General features: G+C 37.7%; 2 protein-coding genes, 1 long non-coding RNA gene and 1 pseudogene across 28 annotated transcripts; 1 reads left to right on the top strand and 3 right to left on the bottom strand.

The window, feature by feature from the left end:
• Positions 1–4,099: 4,099 nt before the first annotated feature.
• On the bottom strand, positions 4,100–5,503 carry LOC133733209 (uncharacterized). Its single transcript, XM_062160841.1, has one exon. It carries the CDS (start codon positions 5,501–5,503, stop codon positions 4,100–4,102), a length of 1,404 nt encoding a protein of 467 aa, XP_062016825.1.
• A 2,289-nt stretch (positions 5,504–7,792) lies between these two features.
• LOC133726196 (uncharacterized) lies at positions 7,793–15,496 on the bottom strand. 26 transcript variants are annotated; one of them, XR_009854698.1, is made up of 16 exons: positions 15,125–15,496; positions 14,750–15,048; positions 13,690–14,666; positions 13,401–13,432; positions 12,518–13,112; positions 12,144–12,231; positions 11,630–11,677; positions 11,376–11,557; positions 10,829–10,903; positions 10,624–10,672; positions 9,640–9,853; positions 9,351–9,556; positions 8,981–9,016; positions 8,504–8,603; positions 8,369–8,425; positions 7,793–8,257 (listed from the first exon to the last, which is right to left on the bottom strand). It is a non-coding gene; the product is annotated as an uncharacterized LOC133726196 (long non-coding RNA). The 26 variants fall into 26 exon arrangements; XR_009854695.1 differs by lacking the exon at positions 8,981–9,016 and having other exon boundaries at positions 13,690–13,727; positions 13,815–14,666; positions 15,125–15,494; XR_009854689.1 differs by lacking the exon at positions 8,981–9,016 and having other exon boundaries at positions 14,750–14,796; positions 14,867–15,048; positions 15,125–15,492.
• Positions 15,497–18,776: 3,280 nt separating this feature from the next.
• LOC133726195 (glucan endo-1,3-beta-D-glucosidase 1-like) lies at positions 18,777–21,264 on the top strand. Its single transcript, XM_062153702.1, has one exon. It carries the CDS (start codon positions 18,888–18,890, stop codon positions 21,096–21,098), a length of 2,211 nt encoding a protein of 736 aa, XP_062009686.1. The 5' UTR covers positions 18,777–18,887; the 3' UTR covers positions 21,099–21,264.
• Positions 21,265–21,740: 476 nt separating this feature from the next.
• On the bottom strand, positions 21,741–23,210 carry LOC133733202 (UPF0481 protein At3g47200-like; annotated as a pseudogene).
• Positions 23,211–26,919: the final 3,709 nt, after the last annotated feature.

The following is a 26,919-nucleotide window of genomic DNA, read 5'->3' as shown; positions in this document are numbered from 1 at the left end:
AACACTAATGGCTGCTTGTGTATCATGAATTATAGGCAATATACTTTCAGTATGCTCATTTTCCACAATTTCTTCAAATTCTGAAGATAAATCCTCAAGACTTGTATTGTGAATTTTCTCGTCCAAGAATTTGACTTGATGTGTTTCAAAAATTCTTGGTGAGTGTTGAGCTGCATAAAGCTTATAACCCTTAGATTTTTCAGGGTAGCCTATAAAATAGCAGCTTACTGTTTTAGGATCAAGTTTGTTAATGTTTGGATTGTAGATTCTAGCTTCTGCAGGGCAGCCCCACACATGACAATGGTGGAGGCTAGGCTTTCTGCCACACCATAACTCAAAAGCAGTTTTCTCTATAGCTTTACTAGGTGTTCTATTGCAAACATAGTTTGCAGTCCTTAAAGCCTCACCCCATAAAAACCTAGGTAGGCCTGTGGTGCACATCATGCTCCTGACCATATTCAAAAGTGTCCTATTCTTTCTCTCAGCCACACCATTTTGCTGAGGATTATATGGTGTGGTATATTGAGCCTTAATGCCTTGTTCTTGCAGAAACAAGGCAAAAGGACCCTTTTGTTGTCCACTCTCTGTGTATTTTCCATAAAATTCACCACCTCTATCTGATCTAACAGTTTTGATTTTCTTTTCTAGTTGTTTTTCTACTTCAGCCTTAAAAATTTGAAAAGCTTTAAGTGCTTGAGATTTTTCTGAAAGTAGATAAACATAACAATATCTAGAAAAGTCATCGATGAAGGTTATGAAATACACATTTCCACAGATTGTTTGAGTTCTAAATGGACCACAAATGTCAGTATGTATGAGCTCTAAAAGTGCTTGGCTTCTATATGCAGTCTTTTTCCTTAAGTTAGTTATCTTTCCCTTAAAACATTCAACACAATCTTGTAAATCAGAAAAGTCAAGTTCATTCAAGATATTGTTTTTAACCAAAATTTTCAATCTCTCTTTTGATATGTGGCCAAGTCTTCTATGCCACAAATATGCAGACTTTTCATTGCATTTAGTTCTTTTGACACCAGTTAAGGTGTTACTCGATGTGTTATTATTTTCAACAAGAGAAATTTCTTGTTGACTGTGTGAACAATTTAACTGTAGGTAATCATTCAATATAACACCAGAACCAATTTGAACTGAATCTTTAGAAATAATAATTCCATTATTGTCAATAAGAAGTCTACATCCAGATTTAACCAAAAGAGAAACTGAAATTAAATTCCTTCTCATGGAAGGTACATAATAAACATTATCCAAAACTAACAACTTTCCTAAACCAAGATCTAATTTTAAGGTTTCAATAGCTTTGACTGCCACTCTCGTGCCATTGCCTACACACAGGTTCACTTCATCACTTCTTGGGACTCTCTTCCTTATGAATCCCTGCAGAGAATTAGTAATATGTAAGGGGCTTCCTAAATCAATCCACCAAGTTTTTGGTTCAACATTAACTAAATTAATTTCTAAGGAAAATAGTGAGTTAGAAAAATTACCCTTTTTGATCAACCAATTCTTAAAACCTGTGCAGTCTTTCTTCATGTGCCCTATTTTCTTACAGAAATAGCACTTGAACCTAAATGGTTTGTTGGCTTTAGCTGCTCCTGAGGTAGATCCTTGAAAGATGGTTTTGGTAGGCTTGAGCTTAGACTGGTTCTGGTATTTCTTCTTAGGCTTCTCAACAAGGTTCACTGAGGTACTCGGCTCTCTTTCCTTCCTAATTCTGTCCTCCTCATCTACACAAATGGCAATCAGCTCCTTGAGGCTCCATTTTTCCTTCTGAGCATTGTAGCTGGTCCTTAGTTGGCTAAAACAATTAGGCAAGGAATGCAGTGCAGTGTGCACTACATAATCATCAGTGACCCCCATGTTGAGGTCTCTTAACTGAGCATTAATCTCAATAAGCTTCATGATGTGCTCTCTCACTTTTCCAGTTCCAGTGTACTTAAGGTCATTAAACTCTTTTGCCAGCCTAGCTGCCTCGGCCTTGTCACTCTCCCTATACATGTCATGAATGGCATACAGAAAATCCATGGCAAGATCAGGTTCCTCTATGCTACCTCTAACTGTGTCTGACATGGTAGTCCTTATAACATTCTTGGCCATCTTATTAGCCTTATGCCACTCCTTATAATGTTTCTTCTCTTCATCAGTGCTCTCATTAGTAATCATCTCAGGTTCATCCTCTATTAAGCAAAGGTCCATGTTCTGGTTCATGGCTAGGTAAAAATCTACTTGGTTTCTCCACTTTTTGTAGTTATAGCCAGTTAGGAGCTGAATGGTGTTCAAGGTCACAGTAGGGATTCCTAAAGAGCAAAAACAAAATAAAGTTTTGTGAGTTTTCCATCTGTAAGGTTCTTAAAAAATTATGTTTTATGTTTTCTGTAACTTCAAGCAATATCAAAACCAAAACAATGCAACCAGAAAACAAAAACACAAGCAATACCATATTTCAACCAATAGCCCTTTTATCTAAAATTAATATCATGCCACACTTTTAAGCAGAAGACATAATATTCTGAAGGTTCCAAATCAATAAGCCATATCTGTTGAAAACAAGTTATCCAAAGAAAACAAATCACATCTTTAGACAGAAATTTGTATTCTAAGTATCCATATTTGAAAACAACAGTTATGCATATTGCTATTTGCATTCTAAAATCATACTGTACTACTTCTTTGGAAGCAAAATTATATGCATAATTTTAAAACACAAGATACAATTTTCAGGTTTGTTAACTCAAGGCCTTCTGCAAGAATTAATGAAGAGTGCTTTGTGCAATATGTTCATTCAAACCTACAGAAAACACAAACCAAAACGAGCTTGAAAACTTGTTTTCTATCCGGATCAATGATCTTTATAAGAAACTAAGCTCTTTGTACCTGTAAAATTTTAACAATGCCAAGGAATTTTGGGAGATTTCTGCATACATTGTTATACCAAAAATACAGATACAAAACTCAAGAATTTATCTGAAACATGCATATCAATCACAAACACAAACAACACAGATATGCAAGCACAATGTCGATTTCATAAGAACACAAAAACATCCAAGAAATTTAAATTTCATCCGGTCACCATTTACTCTAGCCTATGCGCACGCCGGGAATGCTTCTAGGGTTCTTGTGCTCATCAATTAACAAAACAAAATTGAATCGAAACTGAATTTTTCTGTAAAAACCTGATCTTTGCAATTTTCCCAATTTTGCTGCAAAAACTTTCGCGGAAGCATGAATTCAGTAACAGAAGGCAGCAAAAAATCCTTGTTGGCATCTTAATCGAGCAACACAGGGGTCTTGAATCCCTACAAGATGAATTCATCTCGCGCGTCTCCGATTCTGAATACCCAGAACCATCCCCTGCTTCATGTGACCGTTGTAATAACGGTCACTTTCTTTTAGTTTCTGAAGTAAGTTTTTGGGGTCGGGTCTGGGCCTCGGATCAGCACATGTTGCTTTTGAGCCAAAAGGGTTTTCTGAAGATGGCCAAAACGTGGCCGTTTTATTGCAAAGCAAATTTTTTTTTTTTTTTTTTTTTTTTTTTTTTTTGAAAACCTAAAACGTTTTTGTTTCAAAATATTTTGAAGAACAATGTGAGCCTAAGCTCTGATACCAATTGTAGAACTAGATTACAAACAAGCTCACACAATTACATGTTCTTTATTGACTTTAAACTTACCATTGACGTCATAAGTAGAAGCCATTGCTGCAGCTGCTAAGACAAGGATGAAGACGAGGTTGAAGTCTTCTGCTATTCACCAACTTTAGCTTCTGAATGGGCAGAACACAATGCTTGTAAACCGGTGGTGATAACAGGGACCCTAACCTCTTATTTATACAAGTACTAGTCCTAAGAATCCTCCCATAAAGGTTTTCCTTAAGGATCAAGTATTGTATCTAAGAATCCTAATGCATCACAGTTTAGGACTTTCTTGTAGTCCAAATAATGGATTCCTAATCCAATGATAAATACACTATCACATTAGATATCTAGGTTGATTCTTTTCCAAATCCATGTTGTATACGATTTAATGTATTTGATGGTTTCCTAGTTACTCTAGGATAACTTGTGATGAGTCCACTTTTGATCTTACATTGTAACCACGTAGTGGAAGTTGTATGAATTTATTCCCGTGTACAGCCCATCATCCTTCTTATAGACAACAGTTTTACAGTTATAAAGCACGTCGCGCTGATAATAAGAGTAAGGCACGTCGGAATATCCCTTGGTCGCCATCAGGCTCACAGATATAGAAGTGTTTGCCGGCACAGTGGCGGTGTACATAGTCTCCAATGTGTTTTCGGTTGTAATTGTTTCTCCCCATTCGTAGGATCCGTTATACTCCCCGGAATATGTAGTTTCAATACCACCGAGCCCGAATGGAATTGTTAAGCTGGCGGTGACACTCACGCCCACCATCCACGAGTGGCTGGAGCTCCATGTGCTGCTCTTACTCTCCGTGTACGCGAACTTGAATTCCACAGTGTTGTCTGCTGAGGTGTTGTTGCTGGCGTTTGCGGTGGCCATAGTGACCGGGGTCTCGCCGTAGATTATGGCATTGGCGAGGTCAAAATCGGCATTGTAGATTATCCTAGAGAGAACAAGCTCTTCCAGCGCCATGCGTGAGTGTACTGTAATACTGGTCAGCCTTGCGTTCAGACCATTTGTTACACCAAGGTCAGTGTATCGGGAGCAAAATCTGTCGTTGCTCAAGCTTTTGAGAGCGACCGTACTAGTGTCGACCTTGACTGGACAAAACAAGGTGGTCAGGTCGGTGGCGTTGCCGGCTGAGTCAGCCAAAATCCAGTTGCGGCCAGCGTCGTTCCTCAGGTACCTGTTGGTGTCGAACGACTTGATTTGCACCCTACCATGGCCATCGGTGGAGACCTCGAACCATGACTCAGGCATCCCTTTGTCAGTGGACGAGAAGGTCGGGTTCGACGTCGTCGTAGCTTCCGCCATAAGGTAATTGTCGTTGTCGCCTTTGAAAGCCACATGCTTTGGCAATATCACCAATGACTCCAAGTCGATGATATCGAAGATATTCTGACCATGCTGCTCTCCATATAATCTCAAGACCCTTACTGCTCCACCTATGTCCCATGCCGTTGCATATTGTTTTGATTGGACATGGAACAACCGGGCTCTGTCGGGGTTGCCATCTTCAGCTACTTGAGGCTCAAATAATGTACACGACCATTTGGATTGGTCCTCCTCTGATTCATCAGCCTCCGGAGTAAGGTGCACATCACTCTCAAATCTCCTTCGCAGGAACTTTCTGCTCTGAGAGCATCTGATATGTACTAGTCCCATCCCAGTATTGGCCGTCACCACTTCGAACTTTGCTAATGGGCTGAAGACATTCGATCCATTGACTCTGAGAAAGCCACGCGTCTCAGAATCAGAATCATTCCTGTAGTTCAAGTAGGGGTCGTCGAATCTGAAGAAGAAGACTGAGCTGAGCGCAATAGTGGGTGGTAATAGGAACGACATTTTTTTTTTTTTTTTTTTTTGACTTTGTCAAGGGGAACCCAAAGGCTTCCTAGGCCCAAGATAAACCCCTTCAGCGCATGTGAAATGCTCCAACTGTGCATTGCAGCACAGTGCCTAGCCACTTTGACAGCTTCGGGGTTCGAACCTAGGTTGGGGAGCACACCCAACTAGGCAAGAACCACTAGGCCACTTGCAGTGGTTAGGAACGACATTTTCTGAATGAAATATATATCTATATATATATCAATATATGTATGATAGATCCCTCTAGATCAGTGATTTTGTTTGTGTGGTAAGACTCTTGCTCCACATATGCTATTTATAACCAATACTCAACATGAAGAACAAAGGCATACAGTAAGAAGTAGCAGAGCAGCAAATCTTGACTTCTGCTCCAGCAAATCTTGTGTAGTTAATGCAGCCAAGACTTATTGTATTTATATTACATATATAGCTCTACTATTGATTTGCCTTTCACACTTAGGAATAGGTAATTTGTTCTTCTATATATATATACTAGTAATAGTCGCCCGCACTTTGCTGCGGGAATTAGAAACTGAAACTTAACTGAAAATGAAAGAGTAGAAAAGAAAGTGTAAATACATGTTTGAAAGAAGTACAGAGTGAATGTAAGAGGTTGGCAAGCTACCACTTAATATTCATACAGATATAGACAACTAATAGCAAATTCAAAGGGAAAAAATCATGAATAGTATCCGAAGTAAGGCCCACTACGAATTTCAGTACATAAATTTCCAAAACATAAACTTTGGTACATCAAATATGAAACCCGACCCAATATACGTACACGACGTCAATGACTCCGTCAGACGTCGTGCCATTACGCACATAATAAAGGGCAGAATTGGTTTTTTAGTTTGAAAACCCTTATCCCTTTGACTTGGTCAGCTGTCGTATATAAGGACATGTAGTCCACCACAGTCAACTCGTTTCTCTCTCTCTTTTATCCTCGACTTCCACACGAACAAGAAGGTCCTGGAGGATCTGCAAAAATCCCGTCGAAGCGCCTCCGCAACAAGATCGCCGGATTCTCGACCCATCTCATGAAGCGCATCCAGAAGGGCCCCGTCCGCGGCATCTCCCTCAAGCTCCAGGAGGAGGAGCGCGAGCGCCGCATGGACTTTGTCCCCGACGAGTCCGCCATGAAGACCGACGAGATCGCCGTCGACAAGGAGACCGTCGATCAAGAAGGTGGATCCCTCTGATCTCCAGACTGCGCCGATCGGGTACGGCCCCAGGAGGTACTAGGAAATGGTGGCCGGTTGCCGGTTTTTCGCCGCCGCAACGGTTTCGATGTTATAGTACATTGGGTTTTTTTTTGGATTAGGAACCATGTCTAATTTGCTATGCTTTTTTTTGAGTTTGTTGTGAACTAGTGCTTTGTCCTTTATTGGAATTTCTGTTCTGGATTAAGAATTTAAAGCATGTCTCTTTATTTAGATTAATTTGCTGCATAAGTTGTTTTGATATCGTGGTTAATTGGTTCAAATGTTGTTTCTGTGTTAATTTGGTTGATATTTTAGTTGATTGATGTTAGGGGTTTGTTTAAGAATGATTACAGTATGTATAATAGGTTAGCTGGTTTGGTTGCATCATTTTATACGAACCATTGCTATTCAACTATCTATTTCATCATTTCCTAGGCTGAACCAGTGAATGAGACATCATCAGCAAGTGCTGGAGGGTCAAGGAAGAGGTACAAGTTGCCTGCAAGGAGAATTAAGCCAAGAAAGTCACCCAGACTTGCTGCTGCATCTGTTCAACCTCAAAAACCGAAACTGCAGAGGGCTTTGTGGAAACCCTGAATTCTGTGTTTTAGGAACCAAGCTTGGTAGTTATGGCAAGAAACACCACCTATTAATGTGGCATTTGTTTTCTTTTGTTATAGGACAAATGCCATAAGCTTCTGTGTAACAGGTGGTTTTTGGAAAATCTGTAGTAGGGGGCAGTATGAACAATTGCTTTCCATTATTTGGAATTTCTATGTCATGCACAATTGAACCATTAACCAAGTAATTTCATTCCTATCATTGCCATTTTTTTTTTCATTTTCACCACTACTAATAGTCCATTTTTAAACAAGAGTATGGTTAGTTGCAGACTTTATCAGAATTATGGCGGGAAAAATATGTGTAAGGAGTGTAGGTTGTAGGTTGGAGGGAAAAGGCCGTACAGACCATTTTACCCCTTCAAATACAGCCATCTGGCACCAAACTAACGGCGTCATTGACGTCGTGTATGTTAACTGGTCAATTTTTAAACCTCATGTACCAAAGTTTATGTTTTGGAAATTTATGTACTGAAATTCATAGTGGTCCATAGTTCAGGTCCACTTACCAAATTTATGTACTTAATATTCATACAGATATAGACAACTAATAGCAAATTCAAATAATTGGAGGGGCTGGCTGAGCCACCGAGCATAAGCTTTGACCATGAAGGAATAATACTCTGCAATTCAGCAAAACACTGATGCGCACACAGCCTTCTGATAAGCTGAAGTCACATTTAACTGAAAATCTGTTCCAGTTTAAGATGAGGTTCTTTCACAAACACTACCACCTCGTCAAGCGCATACAAACAGCACTGCCAACTGAACTTCCTTGTAAACTTCTTGAATTCCTTCCGGAATATCTGCTTCTGCCAAGAAGTTAGATTGAGTATCAGAATGAAATCAGCCGAATAAGCTTTCTGATTTTCTTTTTGGAATTTTTGGTTTTGCCTCTCGAATGTCTGTAAATTGATTAGTAAAAAGAATTAGTACTATATATGTAAACTGTTAAAAAGGAAAAGAAAAAAAAAGTTCAAAAAAAATAAATTTGAAGCAAGTTTTTAGTTCATGACCTGCAGTAGCATACAGTGAGTTGTAATGCGGTTTGTTGGAAAAGACGGGCTGAAGTTCTGGAAAAGAGGACAAAAGGGTTGTGATAAGGTTTTTTTGATGTCAGAAAGTTTTATTGCAAAATAACATAATCTTACCTTTTGTGACATTGTAAAGTTGAGTATGGTTGTTGATGGCATCCAGGTGCTTGAACAAAATTGAAGTCCATTATACTGGTAATGCATGGCTTACATTTTTCTGTATAAAAATAGCAAAAATGAATGCCGGAAGGTAAAATCTTTCCTAAATCATAATATCTCACATGTTTCCTTAAAAAATAAAATAAAAAAAGTGTTGAAAACGTCAAACACAAAAGAGATCTGGATAATACGTCAAACACAAAAGAGATCTGGATAATTTCAGTCATAGATGATAGAAAAATATATATCACATTCATTTTCCATTGTTTATCTGCCATTCAATATTAATCATCAAGTTAAAACAATGTTCTCTGAACTGTGTATACAAAATGCTAACCTTTGAACTGAATCTTTAAATTCGCAAATCTCTACGTCTAACAGTTCATACTAAAAGGTTAATTTTCTACGAATCAATTATTGTAAATAATTATTTACCTTTAAGTACGTATTGTTAGGCTCCACTTTTTCACTCTAAACAATAACAAAGATGAGTAAGATTAAAAAACAAAAAACTATTTCTCTTCAACCTAATATTGTGCGGTTCATTTGGATCGGATGAATTTTAACTAACAATCCAAAGATGAATAACAATCAATATTGATCATTGTACTCAAACTGGACTTGGATGATTGATATTAGGCAATTCTTCAATTAAGTATAAATAGAGCAAAGTGAGTAACTGAATTTGAAATTGTTAAATTGGAGAACAATCCTAGTTGAGAAAATATATGGATTCTTGTATAAGAGATATATAGAGGAATCTTTAAAGCAAGAACACAAAAAAGCGAACAATAGTCGGATATACCTCTTTGCAAATGTCTCCTCCAGGGGAACTGTAAAGTCAAGCTTGTTCTGTGGCAGAGGACCAACTGTATATAGAACTTTCTCTTTATCATACACAAACTTGTTATCAGCAAGTTTAGAAGAATATGTTTGATAGAGCCTGTCAACCAGTTTTCTGCCAATTCCCTTGCTTTGAGCGGCCTTCTTGTTTTCAGAAGTAATATGAACCTGTGAGGAATAGTATGCCATTAAGAATTTTATACTGAACATAGTAAATTGCACAGCAAAAGAATGACATGAGGTAGACATACAGAATATTGGTAGAATACAGAATCTGGAGCTTTCACAGTGAGTTTGAAGTGGTTTGCAAGCAATTGTTTCCTACTCGTAATAGAATACTTGGGAGAAGTCAGGACTCCTGGCTTCACATTGGGTGGAATGGTTGGAGGAGGTGGTGGGATCAAATTTGGATCCTTACTTGCGTTCCCCGCACCAGCAGCAGCCACATCCACCATCCTTTATGATCTGCAAGCCATTAATGAAAGAAAAAAATGAAGATACTTTGGCAGAGAAATCATACAGAATCATAAGGACTTTTGCATATACTAAGATTGTGAAATGATCATGATTCATGCAGTTTACGTGCCACATTTCCTATTAACTTATTCAGTGATTCATCAATCGACAGGAGTATAGATGTTGTAAGACCATGTCGATATGAGAGAAGTATTCTTGATTGATTAGAAAATTTTCTCGCTTTTCGTAAATGTATAAAGCTAACGATGCAAACTGATGTAAATCGTTTTTCTTAAATGGAGTATAATCTCATTTTAAACATGTGATATCCATCTTAAGTGTAAAATATGAACAGAAGCACAATATCTACAAAATTTAAGCAGAGGAAACAGAATCTACCACAAATTTCCTAATAAATCATTAAGTGATTCACCAATAATAAGTTTTTATACCATTAGATTACAGATGTTGTAAGACCAGGTTGCTATCAGAGAAACACTCTTGATTGATGAGAAAATTTTCCAACTTCTTACAAATATATAAGACTAATCATGCAAAGCAATATAAATAGTCTTCTTAGATGGAGTAAAACCTGTGATTCAATAATCCTAGCACGAATTTTTGATAACAACCATGTTAGTACTATTTTAGTCACTGAGCAATCAAACTCAATACAACCATTTATCATTTGTGTGGTCCAAGTTCTATATAGAACTTCAACTCATCCTGTAAAAACATCTACATAATTATGTATGCAGTCTGACAAAAACATTTCATACCCAAGTTCAAAGCACTTTCAAATTCCGATTGCACACTGTTTACTGATATCTGCAAACCAAAACACAAAGAAACCATTTATTTCTACATATACCTATATTCAATCAGTGAAGACAATAGAACTGACTGAAGAACAAAAGCCAAAAAAAAAAAAAAAAAAAACCAAAACCAGAAACCGGAAACCCACCAAAATAATCACCAACATACCTAGACAATGACCAATCTCAATACAGACCAAGAAAAGCAGCAACTGAACAATACAAATAATCGTTTGCATAGAACCTGCACAACCAAAACAAAAAAAAACACATTATCACCAGTGGAACACAAAGAAACATCAATTGTTCTCAGTAGGATGATAATCATAGGAATTGTGATCAGAGCAATCACCAATAACTGTTTCTTGTTCTGTTGACCTTCTTATAAGACATTTTAATTGATATATATGAGGCCTGGTTCTATTAACTATTCTCACATTTAATCACTCATTTATATTTAAACAAATGCCACTGAATACTAAACAATGAAGGATGCAAACAAACATCTTTCCCATACAAAATGAACAGCCACTATTCACTATTCTATCATTTAAACACTCATTCACATTAAGTGATACACTTTGTTCCGCTACGGTAATTAATGCGATACACTTTGCATACAAAATGCAACTAAATATGCATACTATGCGTGAAGCAGGCATCCAACCAATATAAAAAAAGAACAGAATTAGTATAAATTATAAAGAATTTTTTACCAAAATCAGTCATTTAGACCAACATCGTAAAGGTGATAATAAATGCTCACGTTGTCTCCACCTTCTTGATCTAATTTGTCGATCTTTCTCCATATCAGAAATAGGACCAAAAGCTTGGCCTTCTCCATTCTGATGACGTAAATGTCTCCTTAGTTCTGTTTCTTCAGGTTTTGCTGCCATCACTGTATTAAAAAATTATGATATACCAATACACTTAAAACAAACACCAAGTCAAAACAAATTCCTAGCCATACCTGAATCCAATGCAGTTGGGAAATTGAATAACACACTGTTTCCAGAATCTGAATAATCAAACAGTAACAGTTAAAGAATTGAACATTACCACAACTATACACATTGTGAATTCAATACAAAAAACATCTAACTAAGCTTTAGCTGATTCACCTGAATAAAAACAATAGACCACAATACTACCAAAACAATAGACCACGATACTACCACAATACCACCAATACACAGAAAACGATTAATCAACTACTTTAGGTTTATGTAAAGAACGAAAACATTTTATTAGCTCAATATGCATTATTGAAAAAAAGCACATAATAGTTAACTTCATCAATGCACCAACCACAAACTGATTTGAAGTCATTGATTCAACATAGACGTGAGCAAATCAGTTGAATTCAAATCAGTCTACGCAAATCACAACATTATCAGTCATCAGTAGAAGAAAATATTCCACTCATGGAAACCAATGACAATTCACTAAATGATATCAAAGATGAGTCAGATTAAAAACCAAACCTGGTTTATTTCTTTTTAACCAAATCCTTTTCCTTCAGAATCTCCAAAAAAGATGGACCTTGGAATCGTTGAAAGGTTAAAACCCAGGCTACAAAAACAAACCAAATCTCATACATTAATAATTCAATCAAATAAGCTTTAATTAACAAAAGAGACATTAACTGAGACCAATCAAGACCAACTAATCTGATAAAAAATCACAGAATAAATCCATGAAATCAAGCAAGTCAGAGGGGAATTCAATTGAGATTACAGGGCCAAACTTTATCAGATCTGTCATTCAAGCAAAAAAAAAAAAAAACTCTCTTCGACCAAGTTCCCCTGCAGATCCTAGATTCTAGAAACCCAGTTACTATGAGATGTATGTTTATTACCTCGTTTTCGTCGTCAATCCTTCACGTCTCTCTTCCTGTTTGTCTTTGTTTTCGGGTTGTTGTTCTTTTGAGGATTGGTGAGTAGAGAAGAAGATAAAATCGATACAGCAACAGCCGACTTCACTGTCCTATGAACAGTAACCGAGCGAACAGTCAACAGGAAAAGAGGGCATAACCGTAAATTTACTGTTCGTGAACAGTACCGTCGTGAACAGTGAACTCATCGATACACAGCCGAAAAAATAACAAATAATAATAATATCAAAGGAGGGCAAAAACCGTCACTTCACTGTCTTATAAACAGCAGTCAACAGGAAAAAGAGGGCATAACCGTAAATTTACTGTTCATGAACCGTGAACAGTTAACTCATCTTTGGTATATAGTAAATACTAGATTATTCTCCCGCGCGATGCTGCGGGTTTTCTTTTGTCTCAAATTTGTATGTTATAGTTGAGTCTTTTGAATTTCATTGTATCACGTCAATATTTATACTTACATATCATACTTTCATTACTACTAAAAGAAAATAATGAGCAGACCACTTCACTGTTGTGATTGCACTTAATTTGTAGCTCAAAATAGTCTCCTACAAATCTGGAAGAAGAATGAATTGAAAAAAAAAAGATATTAAAAAAAAAAAAAAAACAGGAAGTAGAATGAATCAGAAGAAATTGAACATTAAAAAAAAAAATACTCATAAGATGGAATGCAAAATCAAACAGACCGTGCAACATATGTGATGCCATAGATAACCACAGAAATAAATGGGACAATGAATCGAAATTCAAATGTTCTACAGCCACTTCATTTACATAGTATTCATTTAAGAACATTAGAGCTCCACAATAACAAACTGAAAACAGTAACAAAAATACAGCTGACCTGCAATGACAGTATACTGATCAGCAAGCTTCCTGCACCAAAACCAAGAGCATAACATACAATCAGCTTTACTAATCAAACCTTAGCCTAATCTAATCCAAATAAGTATATATATGAGTAACTTAAATACTATAATGTATGAGTATAACTGGTATGGAAAAGTTAAAGTTACTGATACATATAACTGAATATTATAAAAAAAAAATATTAAAAAAAAATACCAAAGGTAATATTATAACTGAATATTATAAAAGTTAAGTTCTTAGCATGGTATGTCTTTCAAAATTACCTTTAAAAGGATTTCTCTTCCATCACGTATTGATGCACCTGAACATGTATCCAAAAGCATATTTTAGTAGTAGGAAGAAACACAGAATATTTTCCACATCGATTGCCCCAAGATCGATGCATGACCTATCAATTGAACATTTGTTTCACTGTGCTATCATTGGTACAGTTGAAACTGGGATATACGATTCGATACAACAATTATGAGCTACACATGATCAAACTTCAAATACAGATGATGCCAAAGCTGCATCAACAAAACAAATTTAGATGTTAATAAGTGAAGGCCAAAGTTGACTACAAAGTAATGTAAATGTTCTGTACACATTAGAAGTATCATCAATTCTTTTTTGGGTCTTTAAGTATCTGGGATTAAACACTTTAGCATCTGAATTATTGATATCACAGGAAACATAAGAAGACCCCAAGAGCAGGGCGCATCATCTGTTAGCTTGGGTATTTGTTTAGTATGTTGAGTATGTTCTAAAGAAAAAGAAGATTGAACAGAATGATAATATAAAAAAAAAAAAAAAAAAAAAAAAACATGGGAGGAACAAAATCAGTCAACAAATAATGAAAATATGCTCCCAACATTGCACACAACAGAGAAGTCAAGAAATTCATTGCTAACTGTCCCAGTGATCTGGCTTGCAGAGACTGTGAAGATCATTACACCCCATCTCAAAATTAAACACTCAAACACTCAAAACAGATAAAACCCAGATGATATTCCAAGCTCTAGAGTCCAAATTGGCTCTGAAATTAAGATCACAGCCACCAACACCTAGAACACAGACATTTAGATCAGAAAATCAATGATCCCAAAAACCATGCAAACACAGCAACCCCAAAAACTCGACGAAAAAAAAAATACAAATAGCCACAAACAGAGAGAGCTGTGATTCTGAAAAAAAAAAAAAAAAAACCGATTGTTCCCGTCCCCCTCTTCCTTTTCTCTGAGTTATCTACCTTCTTCAACTGTTAATTTCATATATTACCAATCAGATAACTTCAGCTCTTCCAATTGTGGGAAACAAATGGAATTGAATTACCAACCTTACCAATCAGTGAAGAATTTCAAGCTCCTATATTCTTGTTCTTCTTTCTTCTTCAAAACCCACAGAGCTTTCATCAAACAGAGAAAAAAAAAAAAGCAAATTCTGAAATTCAATTCTCACATATTCCCAGCATGAACTTGGTGTATCAAATTCTTCTTTCTCTTCCTATTTCCTGTTCTTCCTCTCCCTGGAATTAGCCTTCACTTCCTCTCTCTCTCTCTCTCGCAGAAGAGTGAGAAGACCCAAAAGACACAGAAAACCTCCGTCTCTCTCTCTCTCTCTCAATCTATCTCTATCACTTTCTGAAAAGTTCAGATGGAGATATGTCAAAACTGAAAATTGATGGAAGATTTTGGAGCAATTGAAGGCGCGAATTACCTGTTCGTCGACGATATTGATATGGGAGAGCTGAGAGTCGGATTCACGGCGGAGATCCAAATTGAGAGAGCAATCGTGGTTATACGGTTATACTGCTGTAGAAGAAAGAAGAAACCGACGGTAGCGTCTGGCAGAACGATGGCAGAGCCGTAAAACAATTTAGAATGAGGGCAAAACCGTCATTTCGATGTGAACAGTGATGAACAGTGCTTATGAACAGTGATGAACAGTGCTTAAGAACAGTGTAGGACGCTTAGTATATAGTAAATATATATATATATCCTCCAGTTTGGAGAAGAATACATGATACATGCACTGAGAATTATACCATAGATCTCTATAATTGACATACTGAAGCAAGCTCGATTTTCACATGGTGAGATGTGAAGAAGATCAAGATGACCACACATCATATCTATACACATTTTTCACGTGAAATGTATATGGATGAATTCACCGACCAACTGGAATCCATGGCTGCAAGCCTGCAAGGGTAAACGACAACATGCAAATTTAAAACATGCTTTCATGTGAAATTAAAATACTCAACAGTTAAAACCATTCATAAACAGTTAGGACCATTTCATCAACAGTTAAGACTATTCATCTGAGTTTGTAGTGCAAGTCCCATTTATAACGTGCTCATATATCTGTCGGCGACCTCGACCTCGACCGGGAGTCCGGGACCCTCGTCGTCGTCATACTCAGATTGAACCGGTACTTCTTTCTTTCTATTGTTGGGCTTTTTTCCAGCTGGCATTTCTAGAATGCAAGAGCAACAGCCGATTTGCATATTGAGCCTAGTAGAACCAGAAAAACATTGGGCTTTGTCACTTCTGTAGGATTGAGGTGTAGATCTTTTAGCAGGCCCAAACAACTAATTTCCAAGTCAATCCATGTTTGGGTCATGAGTAACTCTAAGCCTAGAAGTAGAATAGTACGGTACGGTAGTTGGATACTAAAGTAGTCCTTGTGGGCTATCGAAAATTTTGGGTATTTCTAAATGTACCCAGCAATCAGCAAGTTTTTTACACCCAACAAAATGATAAAATTTCTAATTACACCCTGCAATTTTTCCAATACTACCCTTGTTATTTATTAAACCCAGCAAAACTCACACCCGGCAAATCTCAAGCCCAAAACTCACACCCAGCAAGACCCCAATTATCTCCCTTAGTTGAGTTACTTATGATGCGTTCCGCATCAATGAGCATTGCGCCAAGTTTGTTCCCTAACTGAGGAACCAGTTCGGAGCTTCATTAAAGAGGACCGACTCGATGTGAGTTTTAGATAAAAGGAATTGAAAATAGTAAAAGAATTCGACAAGTAGTAACATTCGGTGGTTGTCTGCCAAAATTCTACCAATATTCGGTGTTTATGGCCTGAACAGAGCAGTAAAATTCGGTGGTGGTCGTCCAAATAGTATAACAATTTTCGGTGGTTGATTACCGAACGTACCTATTTCATTCGATGGTAAACTACCGAATATTCTAATAATTTTCGGTGTTTATTGACCGATCAAAGTGCGATAAACTGCAGTAAATTTTTTTTATTCCGGTTCTATGATAAACAAAATGAACAAACCTTATTTGACGCCTCCAAAATCATAATTGCAGTCACAACTTTGTCGATATCATGTGTATTAAACCCTTGAAGCAATTATAAAGGAAAATAAAATTTGGGTTTAAGGTTTTGCTGAAAGAAACAACATAACAACGTGAACACAGTGAACTGCTTGGTACAAATACAAAAAAGAGTTTCAGACTTTATGGTTTATTTTGTTATTATCTTTATTTACCGGCCGTGACCATTACTGTCATTTCATACGTGGATATAACTATCTTTTCATGCAAAAATTAATATGCTGGGTCTACATAGAAATTTGCTGGGTACATTTAGAAAGACCCAAAATTTTTCATTGTATTCGGATGTTAGTTACAAGAGATTTTTAAGGTGAGTTAGCGTTCAGTGATTACATACCCAATACTAATTTAAGTTGTTTTTATGGGTTTAGATAATGACCAAACATTATAGAGCTTGTTGCAATCGATCACTTAAAAAATATCAAAATGCTACATAATCTACAAGGTAATGTAAATTTATAAATATGAGTAATTTTTTTTTTTTTTGAGGGAAATGGAATATATTCCAGTGATCGAAAAGATCATAACGACCGTACAAGGTCAATCTAGGGGATCCGGAGATCACCCATTACAAATCAATGCTCAACTGACTACACAAGCAGTCAGGCTAAAACCCGAAAGGGAAAGTAAAAACTAAAAGCCAAGAAGGAAAATGCAAAACTAAAAACCAAAAGGAAAAAGCCAAAACTAACAACTAAATTTATTCTAACATAACCCTAGTTCTCCGCATCTGCCTTGATTAGCTTGGGGCCTAAGACCATCATGGTGTACCCTTCCACCCATCAATGCAGTGAACAGCCTTGATATAGGGTCATATTGAGCCTAGCCCGCAGCAAGCCTACCGAAAGGCCCGACCCAACTTCTGCCCAAATCAGAAAGAGGAGGGAAAGTGGGCTTAAGCCCACACCCAGCCCAACTCCCACTGCCCTCACTCTGAAATTTGGACCGGAGAGCACCGGAACCCTAGCTAGTAGGCTTGCCGGAGCCGCTGCTATCCCGACACAACTGGCCTCTGCCATTCCAGCACTTCCGGCGGTCGGCCTCACCCTTCAGCCATTGGAAGAATTAGACGGAGCCTGGTATGGGTGGTCACCAAACCTCACCGGCAATCAAGTCCGCCTCCAAGCCTCGACCCGACTTCGCTCCCAAATCCGCTGCACGGATTCAATAACCACCGCCGACCCTCGTTTATAAATATGAGTAATTAATTCTACGCCATATACAAAATTTGGCCATAAAAAGGTGTTCAATAACAAAATTTGTTTTTCATATAGTAAACTACTATTTGTTTTCTTTAATTATAATGAGCAAAATAAATTAAAGCCATATACATTAGTGACAATGAAAAAGAAAAAAAGGGAACTAAAAGTGTTTATACGAAAAGAATATAACAAGAAAGGCAAAATACATTGAGTAAACAGTGAATCGAACCACGGGTGGGATGCTTCCCAAAAAACAGCCACACGGTTCCCTTATCACTGAACTACATTAAAAAGTGGCATTACATTAGCGAAGAAATATATATAAACTATTGTTGAATTCTATACTTAAATGAAACAAAGAAACTGTCGAAGGCCCTCCGGAAGTCAGTGGCCTGAGACGGCCGCCTTAGGCAGCAGCTCTCAGGGCCGGCTCTGACTCCACCCTACTCTAATGATGTATTTTTGACATTCCTTTTTCTTTTTAGGCCATCATACTTAAAATATCAAAATAATGACGATATTAACTATTAAGTCATGAAATAAAGATGAGTATTATTAGCAGAACGTAATAAACTCCTACCTTGCTACAAAGAAACACACAAGCTCAAACACCATGTTGTTATGGGAAGCAACCTCGCAAGTCATTCGTACTTGCTTACCTTGGAAGCATGCTTGAAACCCACATGGTTTATACCTTCCTTAACCCATTGAACATTCTCTTGGATACATTGCAATCCTCAGTTACCTTGAAATTGGGTACGTGAGGATTGCAAGGCATGTTATAGGTGTTGTTTCCCACCATTTCTAACCAACACAACTAAACCTCCCCCCATTTGCTCCTCCTCTGCCAATTCCACCTACTCCTCTGCCTTCTGTCTCCTCCCCATCAATTTTGACTCGGTTTCACATAAATATATAATGTTGAAAAAGATCAGGAGAAGAGTCAAAACCTTAATCACCAAGAGTTTCAAGAAACCCAAATCCAAACCCTATAAACCTCCACCTCCACCTTCTCCAAACCCATCTCCATCACCACCATCTGAACCAGAAATTGAAGTGCCCACAACCATGTCACCTCCACATTCACATCACACACACAAGCAAACCCCTTTCCTCTTCCCCCAAATCCAATCCACAGTCCTCCCTGACCCTTCTCCTTTCTTTTCCCAAAACCTCCTCAAAACCCCACTCCCCACAAACTCCTTCTTCCAAAACTTGACCCTTAAAAATGGAGATCAACCCGAATACTTCCACCCCTACCTCATCAAATCTGCCTCCTCCTCTCTTTCTCTCTGTTACCCATCTCGATTCTCCAACTCTGCTTTCTTGTACCAAGTCTTCAACGCCGACCTCACCATCTCAAACACCCAAAACCCACAAGAAAGACATGTAATTTCTTCTTTCAATGATCTCAGCATCACTCTTGAGTTTCCCTCCTCCAATCTCAGATTCTTTCTCGTCCGGGGAAGCCCATTTCTCACCTGCTCTGTTTCGAACCGGACTTCCATTTCGATTTCAACGATCCACGCTATTCTATCATTCTCTTCAAATGAATCTCGCACCAAATACACGATCAAGCTCAACAACAATCAGACATGGCTTGTATACACCTCTTCTTCAATTGATCTTACTAATACCAGCGTATCTTTGATCACTTCAACTGGGTTTTCCGGCATTGTGAGGATTGCAGTTCTGCCGGAATCTGACCCACAATTCGAGTCGGTTCTTGATCGGTTCAGCTCTTGCTACCCGGTTTCCGGTGAGGCTGTGTTCACAAAGCCGTTTGCTTTGGAGTATAAATGGGAGAAGAAAGGGTGGGGAGACTTGCTTATGCTGGCTCATCCTCTACATTTAAAGCTCATCAATGGTGACGATTGTGATGTCACTGTTTTGGAGGATTTCAAGTACAAAAGCATTGATGGTGATCTTGTTGGTGTTGTGGGGGATTCATGGGTGTTGAAGCCTGACCCTGTTTCGGTTACTTGGCATTCGACTAAAGGTATCAAACAAGACTCATATTCTGAGATAATATCTGCACTTACTAAAGATGTTGAGGCTTTAAGTTCTACACCAATTGCAACTACTTCTTCGTATTTTTATGGGAAGTTGATTGCTAGAGCTGCTAGGTTGGCTTTGATTGCTGAGGAGGTGGGTTATCTTGATGTGATTCCAGCGATTAAGAAGTATTTGAGTGATACAATTGAGCCTTGGTTGGATGGGACTTTTAGTGGGAATGGTTTCTTGCATGATAGTAAATGGGGTGGCATTGTGACGAAACAAGGATCAGCGGATTCGGGAGCAGATTTCGGGTTTGGGATTTACAATGATCACCATTACCATTTAGGGTACTTTATTTATGCCGTTTCAGTGCTTGCCAAGATTGATCCAGCGTGGGGGAGGAAGTATAGGGCTCAAGCTTATTCACTCGCCGCGGATTTTATGAACTTAGGCAGGAGGGCAAACTCGAATTATCCACGTTTGAGATGCTTTGATTTGTATAAGTTGCATTCATGGGCAGGAGGGCTGACTGAATTTGGAGATGGTAGGAATCAAGAGAGCACAAGTGAGGCTGTGAATGCTTACTACTCAGCTGCATTGTTGGGGCTAGCCTATGGAGACACCCATCTTGTGGCCACTGGATCAATGCTTGCGGCATTGGAAATTAAGGCAGCTCAAATGTGGTGGCAAGTAAAAGAGGGAGATAACATTTATGAGCCAGATTTCACAAGGGAAAATAGGGTAGTTGGAGTGCTGTGGGCTAATAAGAGGGACAGTGGACTGTGGTTTGCTCCTCCGGAGTGGAAAGAGTGCCGGCTTGGAATCCAACTGCTTCCCATTTTACCTATCTCTGAGGTATTGTTCTCTGATGTTGCCTTTGTTAGGCAACTCGTGGAGTGGACAGAACCAGCTCTGAGTAGAGAGGGTGTTGGGGAAGGATGGAAAGGGTTTGTGTATACTTTGCAAGGGATTTACGATAAACAAGGCGCTTTGGAGAAGATTAGGAACTTGAAGGGCTATGATGATGGGAACTCGCTCACTAATCTGTTATGGTGGATCCATAGCAGAGGTGAGGAAGGAGATGGTTGTGGAATTGGAGAGAACATATGTTGGTTTAAGCACTATCACTGAGTTTGGCAACTGGTTCGGTTATGATTTGGGTGGAGTTGAATAAGATACGATATGATGGTAGTATGTGATTGTGAATTATTCTTTGTTACTACGTTAGTATGTTGTTATTTTCTGATACAAGAATTATCTTGTGATTTGCTGCAATATATATTGATCCACTTTCATACGTTGTTCCCCGTTCCAACTGAATTTTTAGCTTATTTTTTGTTTCATTAATGAACTCTGTATTTACTTGTCATTCATGAATCTGGTCGGTTTCAGATCATAGATGTAGAAAAATATACAACCACCACCCTAACCGGTTCTTTCCTCTTACATACTTTGATCACCTGAATCACTTTCATGCTTTGTTCAATTGCTTTCAATTCATTCACCTCCTAATTTGAGGTCCAGAATCAATGCTATCTTCAACACTTTCCTGATGGACCGCACTGTCCGGTATAAGTCATCTTCTCAATCTAGGAATCCAATTTTCATGTCCGCGGTTCCTGCCTGATAAAGATTATAGTGTCTATTCATCCATCTCACATATTCAAGAATTGATGGCAACTGTGACATGCATACCAGATGCCCTTCAGTCCATGTCATCCTATCTTATCGACATTTTCAGAGACATACACGTAATCCCTTGGCTTTATTGATTTCAAACATAAACCGTTTGATACAAATAGAGTTTACAATATGACTATATGAGATCAAACGTATATAGTTCCTACTCTTTCAAAACACGACATTGATCAGAAAAACAGAAACGGCTTCCTGGAAGGCTGGCTATGACTTGTAATAAGAGAGTACACCATATATGGTTTGTGTGATGGTGAGAAATACAAATTGACCAGATTGACGATGGATTATATAAATAATCACGTTTTATCGTTATTAGCCATCTCTGTAGCCAGTGATGCTTAGAATATGAATGCACTTCCCTGGTAAGTTTATCAAAAGACTCAGAGGTGGCTGTGGTGTAATTACTGCAAACACTGTTGAAGGGCATGCTATGTCCTCCTTGCTCAAATTTGTACTTATAATTCCGTTCTGCATGAGAAAGTCCACATCTTTGCTAGACTTAATGAGGTAATTAATGCAAGGCCTTGGCATAAGAGGTAAAGTCATATCCAATGCGCCCTTGTTTACACTGTTCAAGGGCGATGAGGTTTATGAAGAGAGATTGATTACTGTAAATACGTATTCTTGGAATCTCCATCCCGGAAAGATATGTCGATCACTTTGCAAGAAATGTCTCCGGTTTTAAATTTGACTCCAATTTGCTGCAGCTCTGTCACAGAAGGAAACAGATAACTATGAATAGAAAACACAGTAACCATTTTTGGTCCAACTATACTGATTCTTATGAAGTCAAATAAATGCCTGATTTCAGATGCTCCATCGATCAGCTGTAGACGAAGTCCTGTGGTGTAAATCTCAATGAATTTGAGAGTAAGATCAGTTAGAGAACTATACCTTCCAACTTGTTCATCATGAGTATTTTCCTTTGTGAGATATTGGAATATACAGTCAAGAACTAACCAAGGCAGCTGGTTTTCCAGTAGAAACAGGTCAGTTTCAACAGAGGACCGCATCCATGAATTTTGGAAGACAGGATCATTTGAAGGAAACCTGATGTCTGCCCTTTTGCGCATGAATTCAAGAATGAAGCAACCATCAACCACTGTCACTTGTACAAATTTATCACTGCTCATATCAACTCTTTCGTCATAGCAATCGCGACAAGCTTGCTCTATAGCTCTAATACTTTTGACCAAATGCTCTAAACTGGTGTCAGGAGTTGGTGTTCGATTGTGGAGGCAATGCGCGCAAGTACCACAGTTTAATTCTTTCCATGGCTTCTAGGTTCTTTTTGCCATGATGATATTGTCCGATTGAGACCAACTTTGGACATACAAAATCATGTTCTTTAGGACCCTGTAGTATCTTGGGAATTTTAAATATATATGCAAGGTAGTGATGGAGCTTGCTGTAAAAGATTTTCTCGAATTAAGGATGCTAAAATTTCGTCTTCATCGTTTCTATTGCTACTCAGGATTTGGTCATTCACATTAGTTGCTGGCTTGCTGCTATCACATTCCTTTCCTCTTCTATAGTTTCATTCATCATCAATCTAGTGCCTTCCTAAGTACCTACAAATTAGTCAAAATTGGTTTTTAAGACGGGGCAATGGATATTTCTCTAGTCAAATAAAAGTATAAAACTACACAAAAAAACTTTAACCGGAAACATTGGAAGTACAATCAAGTGAAGCTAAAAAATTTTGCAGAACAGTGAGGAGTATTAGTTGACGTACAATTTTGAAAGGTATAAATTGTAAGGACTTCATATACATGCATGGGTAGAAAGAGGGGTTTACATACTATTGATTCAAGCATCAGATGTATGTTAAGAGGCAATTCACAAAGAAAATATGTGCAGTTCGAAAAATCAACTTCTAAAATTTGTGATATACTGTTTCTGCTTCTTTCTAAACTACATAAATTTTTCTTTAACTTTTGTAGGAGAAACTTACAAGAATGGTCGATCGAGTTTTGATGTGGTATGTTTCTCTTTGCAAGTTCTTGCCTGGATCTACAGTATTGTTTCTTCTCAATGCAAACTGGTTTGAATAGGAAGAAGTTTAAGACCTTGGCCCTCTTATTGCCAACTACACATACATCTCCACCTGCAGTCAATATGCACATGCCCCGTTTACCAAGTGTATTTCAAGTCTTTTTTTTATTAGTATATATGATATCACTTCTGTAATACGTGATAGTGAAGGCAATTGAAAGCTGTACATGATCTGTTTACACAATTTTATATCATATACTTCGTTTGCTAGACTTGAGATTATAACTTCTTAATATGCTTAGTCTATAGAACCGCACTTGCACCACAGAGCTTTCATCATCTCAATTGAGACTTGAGAATAGTTAATTCTAGCTGTTCTGGATGATTTGGAACTGGACTGAACATTTTTTGGTTTAAGAACTATCACTGAGTTTGGTAACTGATTGCATTGTAATTTGGGTGGAGTTGATTGAATAGGAAACAATCCGAGGGTAGTACATGACTGTGAATTATTCTTTGTTGCTTGGTTAATAGATTGTCATTTCCTGATTAAATTATCGTGTGATTTACTTCCAGTATATATAATTACACTTTGATTCGTTCTGCAATATTGAATTTTGAGTTTATTGTCAGTTTCTCTAATGCACCCTGTATTTACTAGTCATAGATGAATCTCATCAGCTTTAGATGCAAGAAAACTATACAAATACCAGTACACACCAAGTAAACAAGAAGTACAAACAGAGTTTACAACTTGGAAATGAAACAGATATGGGAACCATATAACAAATATAGTTCCCAACAAGACATTGACAATTGCTAGCTTCTCGGAAGGGACTAGTTACTTGTAGTAAGAGAGAACAGTATATAAGGTTTGTGTGAATGTGAAAATTATGACAAGGAAGACCGCATTAGAAATTGACCAGATAGAAGATGGATTGTATAAATAATCCTGTTTAATGCTAATTAGGCATCTCTGCAGCCAACGCTCCTTAGAAAATAAATGAACTTCACGGGAGAGATCAGAGAAAGAGTCGGAAGCAAATGTAGTGTTATTGCAAACACCAGTGAAGAGACGAGCTATGTCCTCCTTGCTCAATCTGGTTTTTTTGATTCCCTTCTGCATGAATAAGTCTGCATCTTTACTTGACTTAATAAGGTAATGCAGGACCCTGGCATATGAGGTAAAATCATATCCAATGCGCCCTTGTTCACACTGTTCAAGGGCAATGAGTTTTAGAAAAAGAGATTCATTTTTGTGAACAAAAATCTGAGGAATCTCCATCACTCCATCGCGGAAGGTTATGTTGAGCAGATTGCAAGAACTTTCTCTAGATTTAAATCTGACTCCAAGTTGCAGCAGCTCTATCACACAGGGAAACAAGCAACGAGGAAGAGTAAGAATGGTTACTGTTTTTGGTCCAACTATAGCTGTTCTCATGTAGTCAAGTAAGTGCCTGATTTCATATGCTCCACCAGTACTCTCTAGATGGCCAATAGTGCAAATTAATCTCCATGATTTTGTGAGTGAGCTCAGATAGAGATGTACTTTCCAACAGATTCATTACAAGTATTTTGCTTTATCAGTTGGAATAAACATTCAAGTACTAGCCAAGGAAGCTGGTTTTCGAGTAGAAACAAGTCAGATATGAGAGGTGAACATATCCATAGATTTTCAGTTACAGAATCAGTCACACACTCTCTACGTTCTGTCTTGAGCATGAATTCAACAATGAAGCAACCATCAACCACCATCACTTCTACAAACTGATCACTACTCAGATTACTTTCCTCGTCATAGCAATCGCGACAAAGTTGTTCTATGGCTCTAATACTTTTGACCAAATGCTCCAAACTGGTTTCAGGAGTTGGTGTTCGATGAAGGAGGCAACGCAAGTACCATAGTTTAATTTTTTCCATCGGTTCCAAGTTCTTTTTGCCATGGTGATATATATGGTCCTATTGAAACTAACTTTGGAACTACACAATCATTCTCTTTAGAACCTTGTAGTGTCTTGGGAATTCTGAATATGCAAGGTGGTGATGGTGGTTGTTGTAAAAACTTTCCTCGAATCGACCATGCCTCGAATCGACCATGCTAAGAATTTGTCTTCATGATTTATATTTTCACTTGGAATTTGTTGGTTCAGATCATTTGCTGCAATGAACTCCCTTCCTCTTCTCTAATTTCATTCATGATCAAGCATGCACCAGTCTAAGTACCTCCAAATTAGTATAAATCTGCTATTTAACCAGAAGGAGAACTATAAAACTATGATCAATAAAGCTAAAAACAGTCAGTGGAGGAGGGCTATCAGTTCATTTTGAATCGTATTCAAATTTATGGTGATTTTCCATGTGCACACTACTGATTCATGCATCATATCTATAACTCTGTGTACTAATAACAAGCAATTGACAAAGGAAAAGATGAGAACTATATACAGTTTGACCAAAGTTTCACTGTTTGATTTCTAAAATCTGTGAACTAGGTTCTTAACTGTTTAGGTATGTAATTTTCCAGACCAAAAAGAAAGACTGAAGTAGTAAAAACTGGTGGATTTCGTAGCAGAAACTTACGAGGATGATGAAGTCTTGATTCTTGAAGTCCTTGCCGGTTCTTGCTTGAATCTAAACCTTGGACCTCCTATAGGAGTATAGTCTGATATCAAACACAAAAAGATGATAGATTGACTTTGACAAGTACTTTCATACAATACTACATCACTTCTATTAGATGAGATCTAGTATAATAGTTTTAAGGGCTAATCATATTTTGTCCCACTTAAGGGATAGATTGCACTTCATTATAAGACAGTCCTAATTTCATTCAAGATGACGAAATTTTATAAATTTTTATTTTTAACCTTAATTTGACTATACTGGTGGAATTGATCAACTGTATCAAACATATCCAATATTATACAGACAAATAATCGAGTTTACAGATGGGATGGAGATAAATATAATTAGTCAGCATTTACATAGGATGCCCTAGTACACAGCATTTATACAACTTTGTAAGACAGGATATTGATCAGAAAAACAACACACATTTGCTAGCTTAGCAGAAGGACGGTTATGACTTGTAGTAAGAGAGAAGAGTGTATATGGTTTGTGCGATGCCGAGAATTACAATAATGATGACCGCGTTAGAAAGGGACCAGACTGAAGATGGATTGTATAGATAATCGTGTTTGATACTTATAAGGCATCTCCTGAGCCAACGACGCTTACAATACAAATGCACATTCCTGGT

The sequence above is a fragment of the Rosa rugosa genome, chromosome 1 (assembly GCF_958449725.1).
Source record: "Rosa rugosa chromosome 1, drRosRugo1.1, whole genome shotgun sequence".
NCBI classification, from domain to species: domain Eukaryota; kingdom Viridiplantae; phylum Streptophyta; class Magnoliopsida; order Rosales; family Rosaceae; genus Rosa; species Rosa rugosa.
This window is presented reverse-complemented; position numbering and strand designations above follow the sequence as displayed.